Here is a 16,170-nt window from a genome sequence, read left to right as displayed (position 1 = left end):
ATTTTCAAAGTCATTGTTTGCGCCAAACTCCGGAAAACAAATCCTAAGTGCAGAACAGATGGTACAGACTTCTATTTCCAGGCCCAATCACAAAGGCGCCCCCTAGAGGTCACTACAGATTTACAGAATCCATTTTTGGAAGCATAGCAGATAGGGCGTTTGCCTTGCATGCATGCTACCGAGAGTATCTCACCCGCACTGCACGGCAAAGCCTGGCAAGCTACCTGTGACATAATCGATATGCCAAAAACAGTAACAACAAGTCTCACAATTTGTTGTGAGATGTTACTGTGCCCGCTCAAGCAAATCGATGAACAACGGGAGGACAATGCTACAGTGCTCCACCAAAGGAACACACCCTCTTTCCTAAGTGTCTGGTGATAGAGGGAGGACAAGCAGAGTGAGGAATATCATTGTTTCAAACCCAAATATTGCCTTAAACCATTATATCAGGTGAGGAAAATGCTGAGCAGAAAGTGGGCACTCAACAAATATGTCATGCATGTAATCTGTATAAGATAGTAAGAAGAAAGCTTGCCTGATATGGTGTATGTACATTCTTTGTACATCCTGCTTTAAACAGAGATTGTCACACTTGAAACTGGAATTGGAAAAGAACACTTGTCTCCCTCATGTGATGCTCACACCCATGCCAGTGTAAGGGCCCCTGTTTATTTTGGGGTGGGGAGTAACTGCTTGCAGAAGAGTAGTTTGTAGGAATTCTCCCATCACAGGACCAAGTCATAATCTAAAACTTAGCTCCACCGGTCTTATTCAAAGCAAAAGCTGCTTTGACTCACAACAACCCCTTTGCCTGAGCAGAGTCAGATCCTAGAACCTGATGACTCAGAGTGTTGCAGAACTACAGCTTAGGTCACAGCATCCTTAACCAAGGAATATGGGATTGAACAAAGTTTCGCAGGGAAGCCCTTCTTGGAAAGTTAGGAAAACAAGTAGTGCTCTTCACCCAGTCAATCTGGAAAGAGGTAGGTTGGAATGGCAGTATCTTGGGGTAGATTGTTGACCCTTTCTGTTCTTTTCCCGCCAGCAGCCTGTAGGGTACTCTTCGGCACAAACTAGCTGCCTGTGCATCTGCTCTTTCATTTTCTTCCAGAAGGTTACACTGGTCCTCACACTGCCATGCTCTGGGGCTCCTCTCTCTCTCTCTCCAGCCAGGGACTTCTTAGTCAGCGACTAGCATTTCTTAGCTTCTCTCTTACTTTTCTGGAACAAAACAAAGACTTAATAAAAGGGGTGTGAGCATGGTTCTGTTGTGTATCCAGAGAAAAAGGACAGACAGAGCCAAGGATGGAGAGAGGAAACGTTATATGATACAGTGGGAATCTTGTTCTTGTGGTTGTAGATGCAGACTTGGCATGTGACAAGGGATAGGTGAGAGGTGAAAGGAAGTAGGGTAGAAGAATGAATGAGTGAATAAATAAATGAATACAATGCAATAGCTCATTGTCCGCATACATATGGCATCTATCTTGGGACTCGGGGGAGGGGGGGCAGTCCTTGGCGTGACAGCTCTGGCTTCAGAGTCTGGCTGTTGAGTTGAGAAGTAGGACGGGTTTGGAGGTTGAGGGAGACAACTTGCTTCTGAGAAAAGCAGAAGAGTTGGTTGAGAGCAAGGTGCCCTCCAAGTCTGGGGTCCAGGTGCCTTGAAGGGCAGAGGCAGCCACTTCACACCTGCAATCCCACCCCCCCACCTCACCCTTGCATCCAGAGCATGTTCACTCGGTAATCGCTCACCACTGTGTGTGTGTGTGTGTGTGTGTGTGTGTGTGTGTGTGTGTGGAGCATGGCAGTGCTCTGGAATGGACCAGCTAAATTCCAGTACTGGAATTTAGGCATGGCAGCAAAGACTTCCTATCTCTCAGCTGAAATCCTTCTCCTAGGGCCAGGGTTAATGGCAGGAACAGAGCACGCACAGGACTAGCATGTGTGAGGCCCCACGTTTGCCCCCTGGCTCCACATGGCCTCCCATCACTATTCAGAGCAGCATTAAACATAAAAACATAAACAAACATAAAAACAGTATCCACCCAAAAACCATTTCCAAAAATTAAATAAATAAATAAATAAATAAAACCATTTCCCGCCAGCCAAACCCACCACCCCAGAGAATTCATCAGGACAAAGGTTCTCCCACTCTTGTTGACTGCAAGCTCTTTGCTTGAAAGGGCAAAAGGCAATGGTGTGGAGATGGGGTCTGGGCAGGCCTCAGGAGCCAGAGGAGTGTCTGTGAGTGGTTAGCAACTGCAACCCGCAGGCGCATAGGTGACAATGGTGTGTGGGGGGCCTGGCATGGACAGAACTGGCAGGGCTATGATGAGAATGAGACTAGGTACTGTCAGGTAAGCTGAGGTGCAGGGACCCCCAGACATGCACCCGTCCCATTACACAGGGAGAGAAGTCCAGCCCTCTCCCTCTTACCATTTCCTCCTTCTGCTTCCTTTGCACCAGGAGAAATTGTACTGATGTTGCTGCTGGCTTAGGTGGACTCTCATCCCTAATCTATGTGTTGTTTGTGTTTTGGTTTTGGGGCCACACCCAGAAGTGCTCAGGCCTTTCTCCTGGCTCTGTGCTCAGGGTTCACTCCTGGCAGGGCAGGGGGGACCAATGCAGTGCAGGGGATTGAACCTGGGTCAGCTTCATGCCAGGCAAGCTTTAACCCCTATGTTATTCCTCCGTGGCCTTTAGAAGTGGGCATGAGCTTGGTCAACCTCTATGGAGAAGGGTTTACCCAAGCTCCAAAATGATTTTCAGGTTACCCTGGAGCAGAGGAGTTACTAATGGCCTGGCTGGGTTTGCTGTCTTGCAGGTACCATGATCAACAGGATGTTACTAGCAACTTCCTGGGAGCAATGTGGTTGATCTCAATAACTTTCCTATCCATTGGTTATGGCGACATGGTGCCTAACACCTACTGTGGGAAAGGAGTCTGTCTGCTGACGGGAATCATGGTAAGTGTCTTTTCCCTGCTGGACTTAGATACCCAAGAGGGAACTTCAACCCCTCAGGGCGGGCATCGCTGTCAGCCGCATCATCCTGATCAGCTGCATCATTCTGGCAGCAGGAAAGCGGCAGAAACATATATGGGGGTTATGTTGGGGGGGGGGGCAGGTATAGGGGGAGAACATGGACAGCCTGCATCTCCAGCTATCTCCTGCTGCCGCCTTCAGGGGACAGTTCTGTTGGAACAGAGTCCCCCATCAGGCTGCAGCCCAGAGCCAAGGTGCTCCCTGAGGCTGGCCTGCACCGTTTCCTGGTGCCTCAGTGGAAGTTGAGAACATTTCTGGGAAACTGACTTTTCTGAGCAATTCCAGCGTGCCTGATGCCTGTAGCAGGGTAGAGAAATCAAGTGAAAATTTCACAGCTGGATTTATGTGAAATATTGCATGAAAAATATTGCATGAGTATCCATAGTGTGCCAGGAGCAACCCCCCGCCCCCCCCCCCCCCCGTTATCCTCCAAATAAAAACCCTAAAAGAAAATAGAAATTGGTTTTTGGCTTGCCTGCATGGAGCTTTGTGGGGGAGGGGGAGGGTTTTTATTTTTATTTATTGCATCTTTTACAGATGACATGTTATTTATTTATTTATTTAGGTTTCTTTGTTTGTGGACCTTCTCCAACACATTTCCACACATTTATATTAGACCACACTGTCCTGAATCTCCCCTTATCTTTTTTTTTTTTTTGAATCATTGTGAGATAGACCTTTACAAAACTTTCATGATAGGGTTTCTGTGGTACAGTGTTCCAACACCCATCCCTTAACCAGTGCACATTTCCCAGTTGGGGTGTCAATTTTTTTTTTATTTCATTGAATCACTGTGAGATAGAGCATTACAGAATTGTTCATAATTGCATTTCAGTTATAGAATGTTCCAGCATCCATCCCTCCACCAGTGTAATTTCCCAGCACCAGTGTTCCCAGTTTCCCTACCAATCCTTCAAGCCACCCCCACCCCAGCCTGCCTCTATGAAAGGCAACTTCTCACCTTCTCTCTCTCTCTCTCTCTCTCTCTCTCTCTCTCTCTCTCTCTCTTTCAAAAAAAAAAGGCAGTATGAAACTAATATCCAAGGCCCGGGGGAAATGGGGATTGCTTTTAAAAGAAGAAACAATGAGTTGCTGAGGACACATGTAGGATCTAAGATTAAGGCACTGAGTGAGGTGATCAGTTCTGTCGGGGAAGTTGACTCAGAAGGTTGGGGTGAAGGCGGGAATGCTGAGAAGAGGAGGAGGAGAGGGAAGAGTGGCAGTCATCAAGCCTGGCATAGGGCATGTAAGTGACAGGTACCTCCAGGGGGTCTGGAATCTTCCGGCAAGACCCTTCCTGAGCCCATGTGAAGAGGCTAGAGAGACAGTACAAGAGCTGAGGCACTGGCCTTGCGTGTGGTAAGTTCGTAGCCCCCCAAGATGACTCATTAATTAAGCTATTGACAATTTCTTAACTACAGTATAATTTTGAGTTATTAGCCAGTGAAATACACACATCAAAACTGAGGGCATGAGAGAGAGAGAACAAGGGGGAATACCCTGCCACAGAGGCAGGATGGGACGGGGGGGGGGGGGGGATGAGGGGGGGGGATGCTGGGACCCGTGGGGATGGATGACGGGCACTGGTGGAGGGATGGGCACTTGATCATTGTATAACTGAAACCCAAGCACAAAATTTGTGGGCCTATAACTGTGCCTCATGGTTTTTCACTAATAAAAAAATAAATAAATAAATAAATAAATAAAAATAAAAAAAAATAAAACTGAGGGCATGAAGTAATTCATTGTATAGAGAAAGCACCCAGTGTTAATTTTCTTACGGGTCCAGTTTTACACGGAAAGCAATGTCAGCATTAGCATTTGAATCAACTAGCTTGTATCTCACTATCACTATCACTATCACTATCACTATCACCGCATTGTTCATCAGTTTGCTTGAGCAGACCCAGTAACGTCTCCATTCATCCCTGCCAAGTGCTAGTGTAGCCCTATGACATATTGGGGCCTCCTTCAGGATCAGGGGAATGAGGACCTTTCATTGTTACTGTTTTTGACATATCAAATATGCCACAGTTAGCTTGTCAAGTTCTGCCATGTGGGCGGGATACTCTCAGTAGCTTGCCAAGCTCTCCGAGAGGTATGAAAGCTTTTGGGAAGCCTCTAATCACCTTTACAGGTGTTCCTAGTCAGGCATATAGGCGAGTGTGATACTCTCAGTAGCCTGCCAGGTTCTCTGAGAGTGAGAACTAGAGAATAAGAGGTTGCGCGGCCACAGGATCTGGATCCTGGCCGTTGATGAGGTTACACGGCAGTTGGTGGGTGTAACTGTCTAGCTACTGGAAGGTGGGGGAGCTGGGTGGAGGAGGCCCAGTCCCGAACCGAGCAGGATTGGAGATCTCAGCCCCGAGTCCCGCACACCTGGGTTCCTCTGCCAGTAGCTCATCCAAACGTGTGGAGAGTGGTCTCAGCATGGCTTTGGCTGGGTCCCGGAGGCCTTCAGCTGTTGGGGCTCTGCTCAGGGCAGAGAGGGAAACTCAATCCTCCCTCCTCCAAGGGGCCCCGGTGAGGACAGCCAGGTGTGGGGGCAGAAGAGAACTCTGTCTTGTTCTCTTCCAGGAGCTTGGTTGTAGAGTCTCTGGATCCTGGCCATTGATGGGGTTACACAGCAGTTGGTGGGTGTAGCTTATATCTCAAACTCAAAAATTTAAACAAGGTACAAATTCTACCAAAATTGTATAAACACTAAAAAGAAAAAGAACATCCAAATATAAAAGAGCTCGAAGAATTCTAGTACTTCAGAGACAGGGAAGGAGATGATTCAGGCGTGACCCTCTGCTCCCTCAGGAGTGTTGTAAATTGTATTTTCTCCCACAATTTCTTAAAGGCCAAAGGGGGAGGGAGACAAAGAGATGACTCAGGGGAAATCTGAGCATTTCTCTTAGACATGCATCGCCAATGTCCACGGGAAAGAAGCAGATAAAAACTGCAATGAGACAAAGTCGTTTCTGCCTTAGATGACCCAAAGGGATACGCTGGTATTTATACTTTCCAAAATCAAAGGGAGACAAATCAAAATTTGTTGGACAAAACAGTAGCACAATTTCATCTTAAGGAAATTGACCTTTTATCTCTACAGTGAAAAACAGTGATCTTCTTCCAGGAATCTGTGTCTGTAGCCAATCATTTGCTGGTTCTTTCTCACCAGCACTTTTTAACTCCTTGGTCACCTCTTCTCCCGGGAGTTTTCTTAGCCAAGGGTTTGAAGAGAAATCTTTCTGTATATAGGTTTCCAAACATGAAGATGAATCTGTAGTGCTTTGGGCCAAAATACATAATCAAACCATAATGAGAGAGTTTTCAATAATATTTCTAAATATAGACAAGTCTCTTTTGTTTGTTTTGGGGTCACATCCAGAGCTGGTCAGAACTAGGACTTACTCCTGGCTCTGCACTCAAGAATTAATCCTGTCAGTGCCTGGGGGACCCTATGGGGATGACAGGGATCGAACCTGGGTGGCCATGTGCCAGAAAAGAGACTTACCTTCTATTCTATCTCTCCAGTCTGAGATAAACAAGTGTTATCAGAAAAAAAATCCCCTCTTGATAAAATTACAAATTATGAGTGCAGGCCCATCACACAAAGGTTTTTTTTAATGATATTTTTTGGGGGGGGAGTGTTTAGGTTGTGTCTACATCTTGGAAATACTAAAATAAGTAGATCTGAGGTACTGAAATCCCTTGATAAGAATTCTCTCATGAGCAATAAGTTAAATAGAAATTCTCCTTTCACTGAGCCTTACCTAATAGCTTAACAAGCACAAGAACTTTATCTTCTCTTGGATACTGTTTTAACAACTCAATACCATCCTATAACCAGATAGTTACTCAGAACCTTGCAAAGTTGCAGTGACATAAGAAGGATGTAGGGATTTGATCTTGCAGATGTTTCAGCAACAAATGGGTGGAATTTGAAAAGACTTTCTTCCTTTGGTCAGTGGATGGTATCATTCCACTGTAGTGTCTTCACTGGCTAGTGATTCAACATCTCCAACTTGACAATAACAAGAGCACCTGTTTCGCTGTGCAGTTTCAAAGCTGTCCTTCCTCCCAGCTTCAGTTTATGCAAAGAGACATAACACAGACTGAAAGCTGTATTTTCCCTTTATCTCTGATTGCATATATGATTATTTCAAGAGTAGCATCCAGACCTTCGTGCTAGTATAAAAAAGAGAGAGTCTTACTAATAGAAGACTTTCTCATCTTCCCAGTAAGACTCTCTCGTCTTTTATTAGCATGAAGGTCATTCACTTGTAATTTTTGCTTCTCTATTTTTGTGAAATTATGGCAACTCTTAATGGTTTTTTACCCAGAATTTGGGAGGATAATTATCTTTAAATTTGGAATCGTAGATACCTATTTTTAGGACAGAATTTTCTCTGGTACAGTGCTGCCTAGACTTGGCAAAATTTGCCGTAGCTTCCTCCACCAAAAAATAAGGCCATTTCAGATATGTAGCTGAGGTTTCTTTCATCCCCCTGGGTAATTCTGTCTAAACAAAAGCAATGCACGAAGCTTTTCCAGTTCACCACAACTTATAATACTGTACTCAGGGAGCAAAAGGAAAAAGGAAAATTGTCCATTGTTAACAGCGCCTTAGGATGCAAACATTTAATAATAATGCTGCCGGCACCAAGGTTACCCAGTGTGGAGTCTTGATTTAAGATCACAAACCAGCCGGTGGCCAGAGTTCGTATCAGTCCAAGGCAGCAAGCAACTCTACACAGTTCATTCAGGCAGAGAGAATGCAGTGCAGTCAGGGTTAGCAGAGGAGAAAGTCTGGGACGAAAGGACGTGCATTAGGTCTGATTAAGGTCTTGCTGCCTTGGGTCTTTCCCCGCAGAAGAGACTGAACCCTTCTCTGGTGTTACATGGATGAATAAGTTATTTAAAAAAGAAATTCCTGTATACTTAACCCGCTGCCGTATGATTTGACCTCTGGTGCATGCTATCAAATGATAACGTTGAAGTGATTTTTTTTTAAAATGTGGTTCTTTCAGGTCTGTCTCTTCAAATGCAGACCCAGTAAGGAGAGCACTTTTTTTCTGAGCCATAATGCCTAAATCCTGAAGTGAATCTTCCTCCCCCCCACCCCAAGACAATGTATTCAGCTATAAGACAGCTCCTTTCTTGAGTGTAGCTGGAAGCTGCAATATTCCAGCTTTCCTTCGTATGACACCCCCACCCCTACCTCCACCCCACCTCACCCACCCAATTCTCCCACCATCTTCTTCTTTTTGTTTTTGGGGTTTTTTTTGTTTTTTGTTTCTTGGGGGTTTTGATTTTTTTTTTTGGCTTTTTGGGTCACATCTGGTGATGCTCAGGGGTTACTCCTTGTTCTGCACTCTCGAATCACTCCTGGTGGTGTCTCCAGGGGCCATACGGGATGCTGGGAATTGAACCCAGGTCAGCCTCCCCACAGTGCTATCGCTCTGGTCCCTCTCCCCCTGTCTTCTAAAACTACCAGCACTTGCCCTGGCAGGATGGAGAATCACGCCCAGGTGGGTCTCACAGTTGGTGAGCTGCGTTCCGCTGCCTTCCTTCCAAGCACCCAAGTGCTGGAGGAGCTGCACCAGCAAATCTTGCATTTCTGAGACCCAAGTTTGAACACTGAACTCAACAATCAGATCCCCACTTCTCTTTGGGGAAATGTGGAGGTGGGCATTTGGCAGAAGGCATTTGTCCTCCAAACCTCCTGAAGCATTTTTTTTTGAACCTGATCTCCCCAGAGATACAGCCCGAAGGCTGTAACTTTCAGAGACTTTTATTTGATGAGATTTATTGTTCCACAAATGTTAATGGTAAAATGATTATGTCAGGCAAGTCAAGTAAAAAATGGATTTATTGTTGTAGGATATTGAGTCAGTCATCCCTAGGGACCAAAATAGGCAGGGGGTGGGAGGGAGAATGTTTCCCAATTCTTATTTTACCTTCTCTTAGAGGATAAACCAAACCTTAGGACAAATATAATTAGTTTTACAAGTGTTTTATGCGTTAAGATTAATTTTAGATTTTATTTCAATATTAGCTATATTTGGATCAATGTTCATGACTGATAGTCTCCTTACATTGGGAATCCATCTGAAATTCCAACATTTTAGGAGCTCTTAATAGGCACAGGAAGAAAATTCAAGTGTGAGACATTGTAAACATTAGCATTTCAACAACACCATTATTTCCTCTCCCCACCACCACCCCCGGAGCGATAGCACAGCGGGTAGGGCTTTCACCTTACAAGTGGCCAACATGGCCGACCCGAGTTCGATTCCTCCGCCCCTCTCGGAGAGCCCGGCAAGCTATCGAGAGTATTCGATATGCCAAACACAGTAACAACAAAGTCTCCAATGGAGATGTTACTGGGCCCGCTCAAGCAAATCGACGATCAACGGGAGGGCCTTTACCTTTTTACCTTTACCACCACCCCCAAGGGCGTCCTCTCCCTCAGTTAATAGCTTGTCTTGAAGATGCTGGCTATTCATTCTCAAAGGTCTGAGCTAAAGTTAGGCATCTGTATGTCTGTCTTCTTGAGAGAAGTGTCTTTTCAGCTCCTTCCTCCATTTTTCAATCAGGGAGCTTTGCTTTTGGTTGATGATTTTTATGAGCTCATGCTACATTTGGACCATGGACCCATGTAGGAGATATGATTTGCAAATATCTTCTTTCACTCTGTACGTTGTCTTTTTGCTTGAATGGTAGTTTCTTTCACTGAGCTGAAATCTGAGGTAGTTCCTTTTGTTTGTTTTTCTATCCATTTTGGAGTCAAGTCTCTAAAAATTTAAGGTTGGTATTTAAGTGTATTGTCTGTGTTTTCTTCTATGTATTCTAATTTTTCAGGGCTTAACATGTGAATTCATTAACCCATACTGAATTAACTTTTGTGCATGGTGTTAGTTATAGTCTAGTTTTATTCCTGTGTATGTGACTGTGCAGATTCCCCTCCATATCATTTGTTGAAGAACTTTTCTCACTCTATTGTAAGTTCTTGGCTGTTTGTCATAAATTAGTTATCCTATAGGCGTGGGTTTATTTATGGGATTTCTGTCTCCTCCATTGATCCATGTGGTTCTCATACGAGGCTGCTTTGATTACTTTTGTTTTTCAGTATAGTTGAAAGTTGGGGAGCATGATTCCTCCATTTTTGTTCTTTTCTCTCAGTTTTGTTTTTTATTCTTTGGGGTCTTTTATAATTCCAAATTAATGACTTTTCATTTTAATTCTGTAAAGATGATCCTAGGGTTTTTGAATCCTATTACATGGAATCTGGAGATTGCGCTAGGCATGATAGATATTTTAATAAAGTTATTATTACCATTATGAGCACAAAATATCTTTTCATTTCTTCATATCATTTAAGCATTGTCATAAAATTTTTTGTTCAGATCTTTTAAATGAAATTATAAATGGTATTTTATTTTCCTGATTTGTCCTCTTACTAGTTCATTATTTGGATATAGCTATGCAACATTTCTTTGATATAAATCCTTAGACTGCTTCTTTATGTATCTATATATTGTAATAGATTTTCACAAGAATATTTTGTATTTTATTTTTATGTTTCAATGTTATGCATAAAAATTGTTGAGTTTTTAATTATTTTGTAATTGAACCACAGTGAGATACAGTTACAAAGTTGCTTATGATTGGGTTTCAGTCATATCATGTTCCAACACCTACCCCTTCACCAGTGTACATTTGTACATTTCGCACCACCAATGTCCCCAGTTTTCCTCCCACCTCTCCCTTCCTTGTCTATGGCAGACCTCTCTCTCTCTCTCTTTCTCTCTCTCTCTCACACTCTCTCTCTCTTCCCATCAACACCCCCCCATCTCTCTTCTTTTGGGCATTATGGTTTACAATACAGATACTGAGTGATTATCAGATATATCTGTTTACCTACTTTCAACACTCAGTTCCTGCCCAAAGTGATCATTTCCAAGTATTATTGTCATACTGTTCCCTTCTCTATCATAACTCCCGTTGACCCCCCCAAACACACGCAGACACACACACACACACACACACACACACACACACACACACACTTGGCAAGCTTCCAGCCATTAAGTATTCTTCCTGGCCCTGTTATATTTTATATTTTTTATTCTGTTCTGTTGCCTTAATGGGGAGAATACAAGTGCTTGTGTTGCTCCTGATCCTTGAGGAGAGCTTTCGCTGTATCCCTTGTTGATTGTCCCTTTATCACATGTGGCCATTTCTTTGTTGAGAGCTTGGAATTCTATTAGAATACATTTTCTGCGTCTATGTTTATAGAGACACTGCTCTATATAATTTTCCATGTGATATTCCCGAGTTCGATTCCTCCACCCCTCTCGGAGAGCCCGGCAAGCTACCGAGAGTATTCGATATGCCAGACACAGTAACAACAAAGTCTCCAATGGAGATGTTACTGGGCCCGCTCGAGCAAATCGACGAGCAAATCTTATCTAATAATCAGGGTAAAATGATGGCTTTTATAGAATGTGGAAGAGTTTGAAAAGGATTGAAGTAAATTTCTAGTTTTTGAAAGACTGTCCATATTGTTTTCCAGAAAGGCTGGATTAGTGGGCATTCCCACCAACAGTGAAAGAATGTCTCTTTTTCCCCACATCCACACCAGCACTGGTTGCTTCAGTTCTTTTGAATGTGTGCCAGTCTCTGTAGCATGAGATGATATCTCATTGTTGTTTTGATTTGCATCTCCCTGATGACTAGCGATGTGGAGCATTTTTTCATGTGCCTTTTAGCCATTTGTATTTCTTTTTTGAGGAAACTTCTGTTCATTTCTTCTCCCCATTTTCTGATGGGGTTGGAGGTTTTTATCTTGTACAATTCTACTAGTGTCTTGTATATCCTGGACATTAATCCCTAATCAGATGGGTATTGGGTAAATATTCTTTCCCATTCTATGGGCTCTTTCTGTATTTTGGTCACTGTTTCTTTTGAAGTGCAGAAGCTTCTTAGTTTGATGTAGTCCCATTTGTTTATGTTTGCTTCCACTTGCATGGTCAGTGCTGTTTCATCCTTAAAGATCCTTTTAGCTTCAATATATACCGAGGATGCAAAAAAGCACAGTAGAAATGATATCTGTACCTATATGTTCATTGCAGCACTGTTCACTATAGCAAAAATCTGGAAACAATCCAAGTGCCCTAGAACAGATGACTGGTTAAAGAAACTTTGGTACATCTACACAATGGAATGTTATGCAGCGGTCAGGAGAGATGAAGTTCATGAACTTTGCTTATAAATGGATAGACATGGAGAGTATCATGCTAAGTGAAATGAGTCAGAAAGAGAGGGACAGACATAGAAGGACTGCACTCATTTGTGGAGTCTAAAACAACATAACATGAGGCTGACACCTAAGGGTAGTAGATACACGAGACAGATAGATTGCTCCATAGCTGGAAGCCTGCCTCATGGGCAAAGGGAGAAGGCAGCTGGAGTACAGAAGGGATCACTAAGAAAATGATGGTCTGAGGAACCGATCGGGATGGGAGATGTGTGCTAAAAGTAGATAATGAACCAAACATGATGACCTCTCAGTATCTGCATTGCAGACCATAATGCCCCAAAGTAGGGAGAGAGTATGGGGAATATTGTCTGCCATGGAGGCAGGGGGAGGGTGGGAAAGGGGGGTATACCGGGGATATTGATGATGGGGAATGTGCACTGGTGGAGGGATGGGTTCTTGATCATTGTGTGATTATAACAGAAACATGAAAGCTTGTAACTATTTCAAGGTCATTCAATTTTTCAAAATTAATTAATTAATTTTTTATAAAAGAAAATAAAATCCATTTGGGTCAAAGTTTGGTCATTTTGGAGAATTTTGATTAGTATTTAAATTTACTTTTGGTAATTCTACTCAGATTTTTCTAGGTTTTTTTTTATTCAGTCCTAGAAAGTTTTATTTATAATTATGCATGATATCTTTTGATCCTTTTTACAGTTTATAACTTCTTTTATTCTGATTCTGTATTTTCTCACATTGAGTCTATCTTGTTTATCTTTTTTAAAGGGAATAACAATTCAGCTTTATTGAGCTTTTGAGCTCTATTTATTTCTGCCCTAATTTTTATATTTCCTTCTTTCTACCATTTTTTTTGTTTCCTGGGGTAAGCCTGTATTGCCAAAATCTTTTAATAGCATCTTTGCTGGTTCTACAGCTTCTGGTAAATCTTGTCTTTATTTTCAGTTATTTTTGTGCTTGTCCTATAATTTTTCTCATTGACCCAAAAGCTCTTCAGTAACATATTGTGTGGTCTCCTTATATTTATGGTTTCCCTTCTTCTGATTTTATACCATTGTGATCAGATGGGACGCCTCATATAATTTTAGTTCTTATAAATTTGAGTGTTCCTTTGTGCATGAACATATCCTTGAAAATGTCCCAGGCGTCCTTGAGAAGATTGTATATTCTGTTGTTTTCTAATTGGTCTGTAAAGTTATATTGAATCCATCCCCTCTGTCATTTAAACCCATTATTCCCATGTTGATTTTCTGTCTGGGTGATCTGTCCATTGCTCTAGGGAGCAGTCATGCCCCCCTTCCTATTATTGTGCTGCTGTCTCTCTTTAGGTGTGTTACTACCTCGTGTCCCTATGTTGGGTGCATATTTGTTGATGAGTGAAATATCTTTGTTCAGTATTGATCTCTACCATATTGCAGTAGCTATCTTTGTCTCCGGTTGCCCTTTTTGTCTCAAAGTCTTATTTTCTTTGATAAGCATAGTATTTTCTGCCTTCTTTAAGGAACTCCCCTTTCCACAGGCCTGTATTATTGGGGGGAGAGGGAAATAGAAACCTCCCAAACAGTGCTCAGAAAGCCTAGAGGATTCACCAGTGATTCTTAGCCAAACAGGCAAGTGGTTCATTGCAAGGGCCTGATGGTATGGTGCTGCTGGGACGTCCAGGAATGCATCTCACAATGTTCTGGGGACTGTTGTAGTACCAGGAATTGAGCCTGGTTGTGTACATACACTTGAACTCTATACTAACCTCTCAACCCCAGCCATGAATTCCAAAGTTGGCTTTCAAAATGATTTTAGGATCCCTCTTATCAGAAGTTCGGAGAGCCCGGCAAGCTACCGAGAGTATTCGATGTGCCAGACACAGTAACAACAAAGTCTCCAATGGAGACGTTACTGGGCCCGCTCGAGCAAATCGATGATCAACGGGAGGGCCTTTACTTTTTTACTTTACTTATCAGAAGTGATCTAATGCAGGACTTCTTAAGCTTTTTTCCACTGGTAACCCCAGGTCTTTAAAATACGATGCAAATTATTTACTGATCCACAAAGCAAATTTTATTTTAAGACAAAATTGAAAGATTTCTCATGAGCAACTGCTTAAGAAACTAGTTTCTAAAGTTAAAAACATGCTCCCCCTGAATTCTCCCTTCCCATTATGACCTTATTAAAAAGCACTGTCTTTCTTAGGCATTTTAGCACAGAGCAGCATTCGAGGGGCTCCCAAGGTTAAAATTCCACCAGGGCTGTGCTTTCCGACTCCCTTTTTGCTTGCTCTGGTCTGGCTTAGATGACTGTGCATTAGTAATTGTCTTTTCTAGGGACAGAGCCTCTCTCACCCACTCTGTCTCTCTTGCAGCCTATAATTGTTAGAAGGGAAGATGATAAGTTAGCCAAGGGAGGAATGGGAAACCTCTGCCTCTTAACTGGCAGACTAAGTGGTTCTGCTTAGCTTTCCCCTGGGCATGTAAGAAAGTTAGCGAGGAGCCACCTCAAGGTCAGAGGCTTCTGTCCTTCGGGGCATACAGGATCTTCATCTTCGACAGGAATATGTCCCCGCTGTCTCCACAGGTGTGGTGACTGGCGCTGGAGAAAAGGCTGTAAAAGTGGATTTCATTCTCGGGGACTTGCTGGAATGGGGAGATCCTGGGAAGAGCTACTGAGGGGAGCTTAGCATCATGCCACTGATAAATCCCTACCCCCACCAGAGTATTGGCAGGACTTTACGTTTTGAGCCTAGAAAGATGTCCAAGGTGAGCCTCCTTGTGCTAAAGTCTGAAAGGGGAACACAGAAAAGTGTTTTTTAAAGTGATTCTATACATATCAAATCTTCTATAATTAAAAAAGAAAACCACCTAGTGAGGTGTATGGACTTAATAAGGTCTTCCTCATTAAACCAGAACTTACACGTAAAGAGTAACGAACTTTGTAGACTACCAAAGGTTCTTAGCACTAGAGGTGCAGTCAGGGTGATAAACTTAGGAATAGCAATGCTGGTCATGCTCATCACTAGAGTCTTAGCCCCACTCGCCTGTCCGGTGTACAGCAGAGGCCCAGCATGGGGACCACTGAGCAAGAAATGGGCCCGCAGCAGGAAGACAGAGCCCAAGAATAAACACAAATACAAATATCCCAGTGATTTTCCATGCCAGGGAGGAATTTTTGATCCCTTTCCAGAAGGTTCTCAGCAGTGGCCCCCTGCCAGGGGAGAACCAGGCTTACCGTAGAGTGCCAGCTGCTACCTAGAACTCTCTCCCTCTTTCTGACTTGGCAGGAAAAGCCCCTTTTGGCGTCCTGGGATCCCACAACACTGCCTGGGAACTTCAGGGATCCTGGAGGGTCGGCACAAGTGGCTGCTCCTCTCCAATGTCTAGAAAAGTCGGTGGCACCTGTGAGAGGCTCTTCCCTCCTCCTACCCCTACGCGCATTAGTACAGAGTTTTAGATTATGTGGCAGATGTTCGAAAGTCAGCAAAATCCAAGCAGATGATTCCAAAAAAAATCCTTCATTGCTGGACACTGCAGTGCTTGGAGCCTCTACCCTCTGCCCAGTGTCCTTGTTTACCGTGTCCTCCTCGCTGAATAGCTGAAATGCCTCCCGTGACACCTGCATTGGTTGGAGCCTTCCAAGGGGTGCTCAAGGGACTGGCATTCTGGCAGTCAGTGCTCGGGCCCTAGGAAGCAGCAGTCTAGGACCACACCAGTGATGCGCAGACGTCTGTGAGGTGCTGGGAATCAAAACTGTTTGGGTTCCTGCCCGCACCCAGAATCCTGGACTGTCTCCCTTTAAACTCGTGTATGTGCCCACATTAACTTGCTTTATGTAAAACAGTGCCTGACTGTCTTGGAGAGCTTT

At 43.5% G+C, this 16,170-nt stretch overlaps 1 protein-coding gene across 2 annotated transcripts in view; it reads left to right on the top strand.

The window, feature by feature from the left end:
• The window catches only part of KCNN2 (potassium calcium-activated channel subfamily N member 2), a 373,511-nt gene that overhangs the window by 341,753 nt on the left and 15,588 nt on the right, over window positions 1-16,170 (top strand). For both annotated transcript variants that reach the window (XM_056116709.1, XM_056116710.1), the window contains one exon: window positions 2,828-2,969. In XM_056116709.1, coding sequence (XP_055972684.1) covers window positions 2,828-2,969 — 142 coding nt within the window. The remainder of the gene's footprint in view (window positions 1-2,827; window positions 2,970-16,170) is intronic.

The sequence above is a fragment of the Sorex fumeus genome, unplaced genomic scaffold (genome assembly GCF_029834395.1).
Source record: "Sorex fumeus unplaced genomic scaffold, SorFum_2.1 ptg000033l, whole genome shotgun sequence".
NCBI classification, from domain to species: domain Eukaryota; kingdom Metazoa; phylum Chordata; class Mammalia; order Eulipotyphla; family Soricidae; genus Sorex; species Sorex fumeus.
The sequence above is the reverse complement of the archived record's forward strand: the minus strand, read 5'-3'. Positions and strand labels throughout refer to the sequence as shown.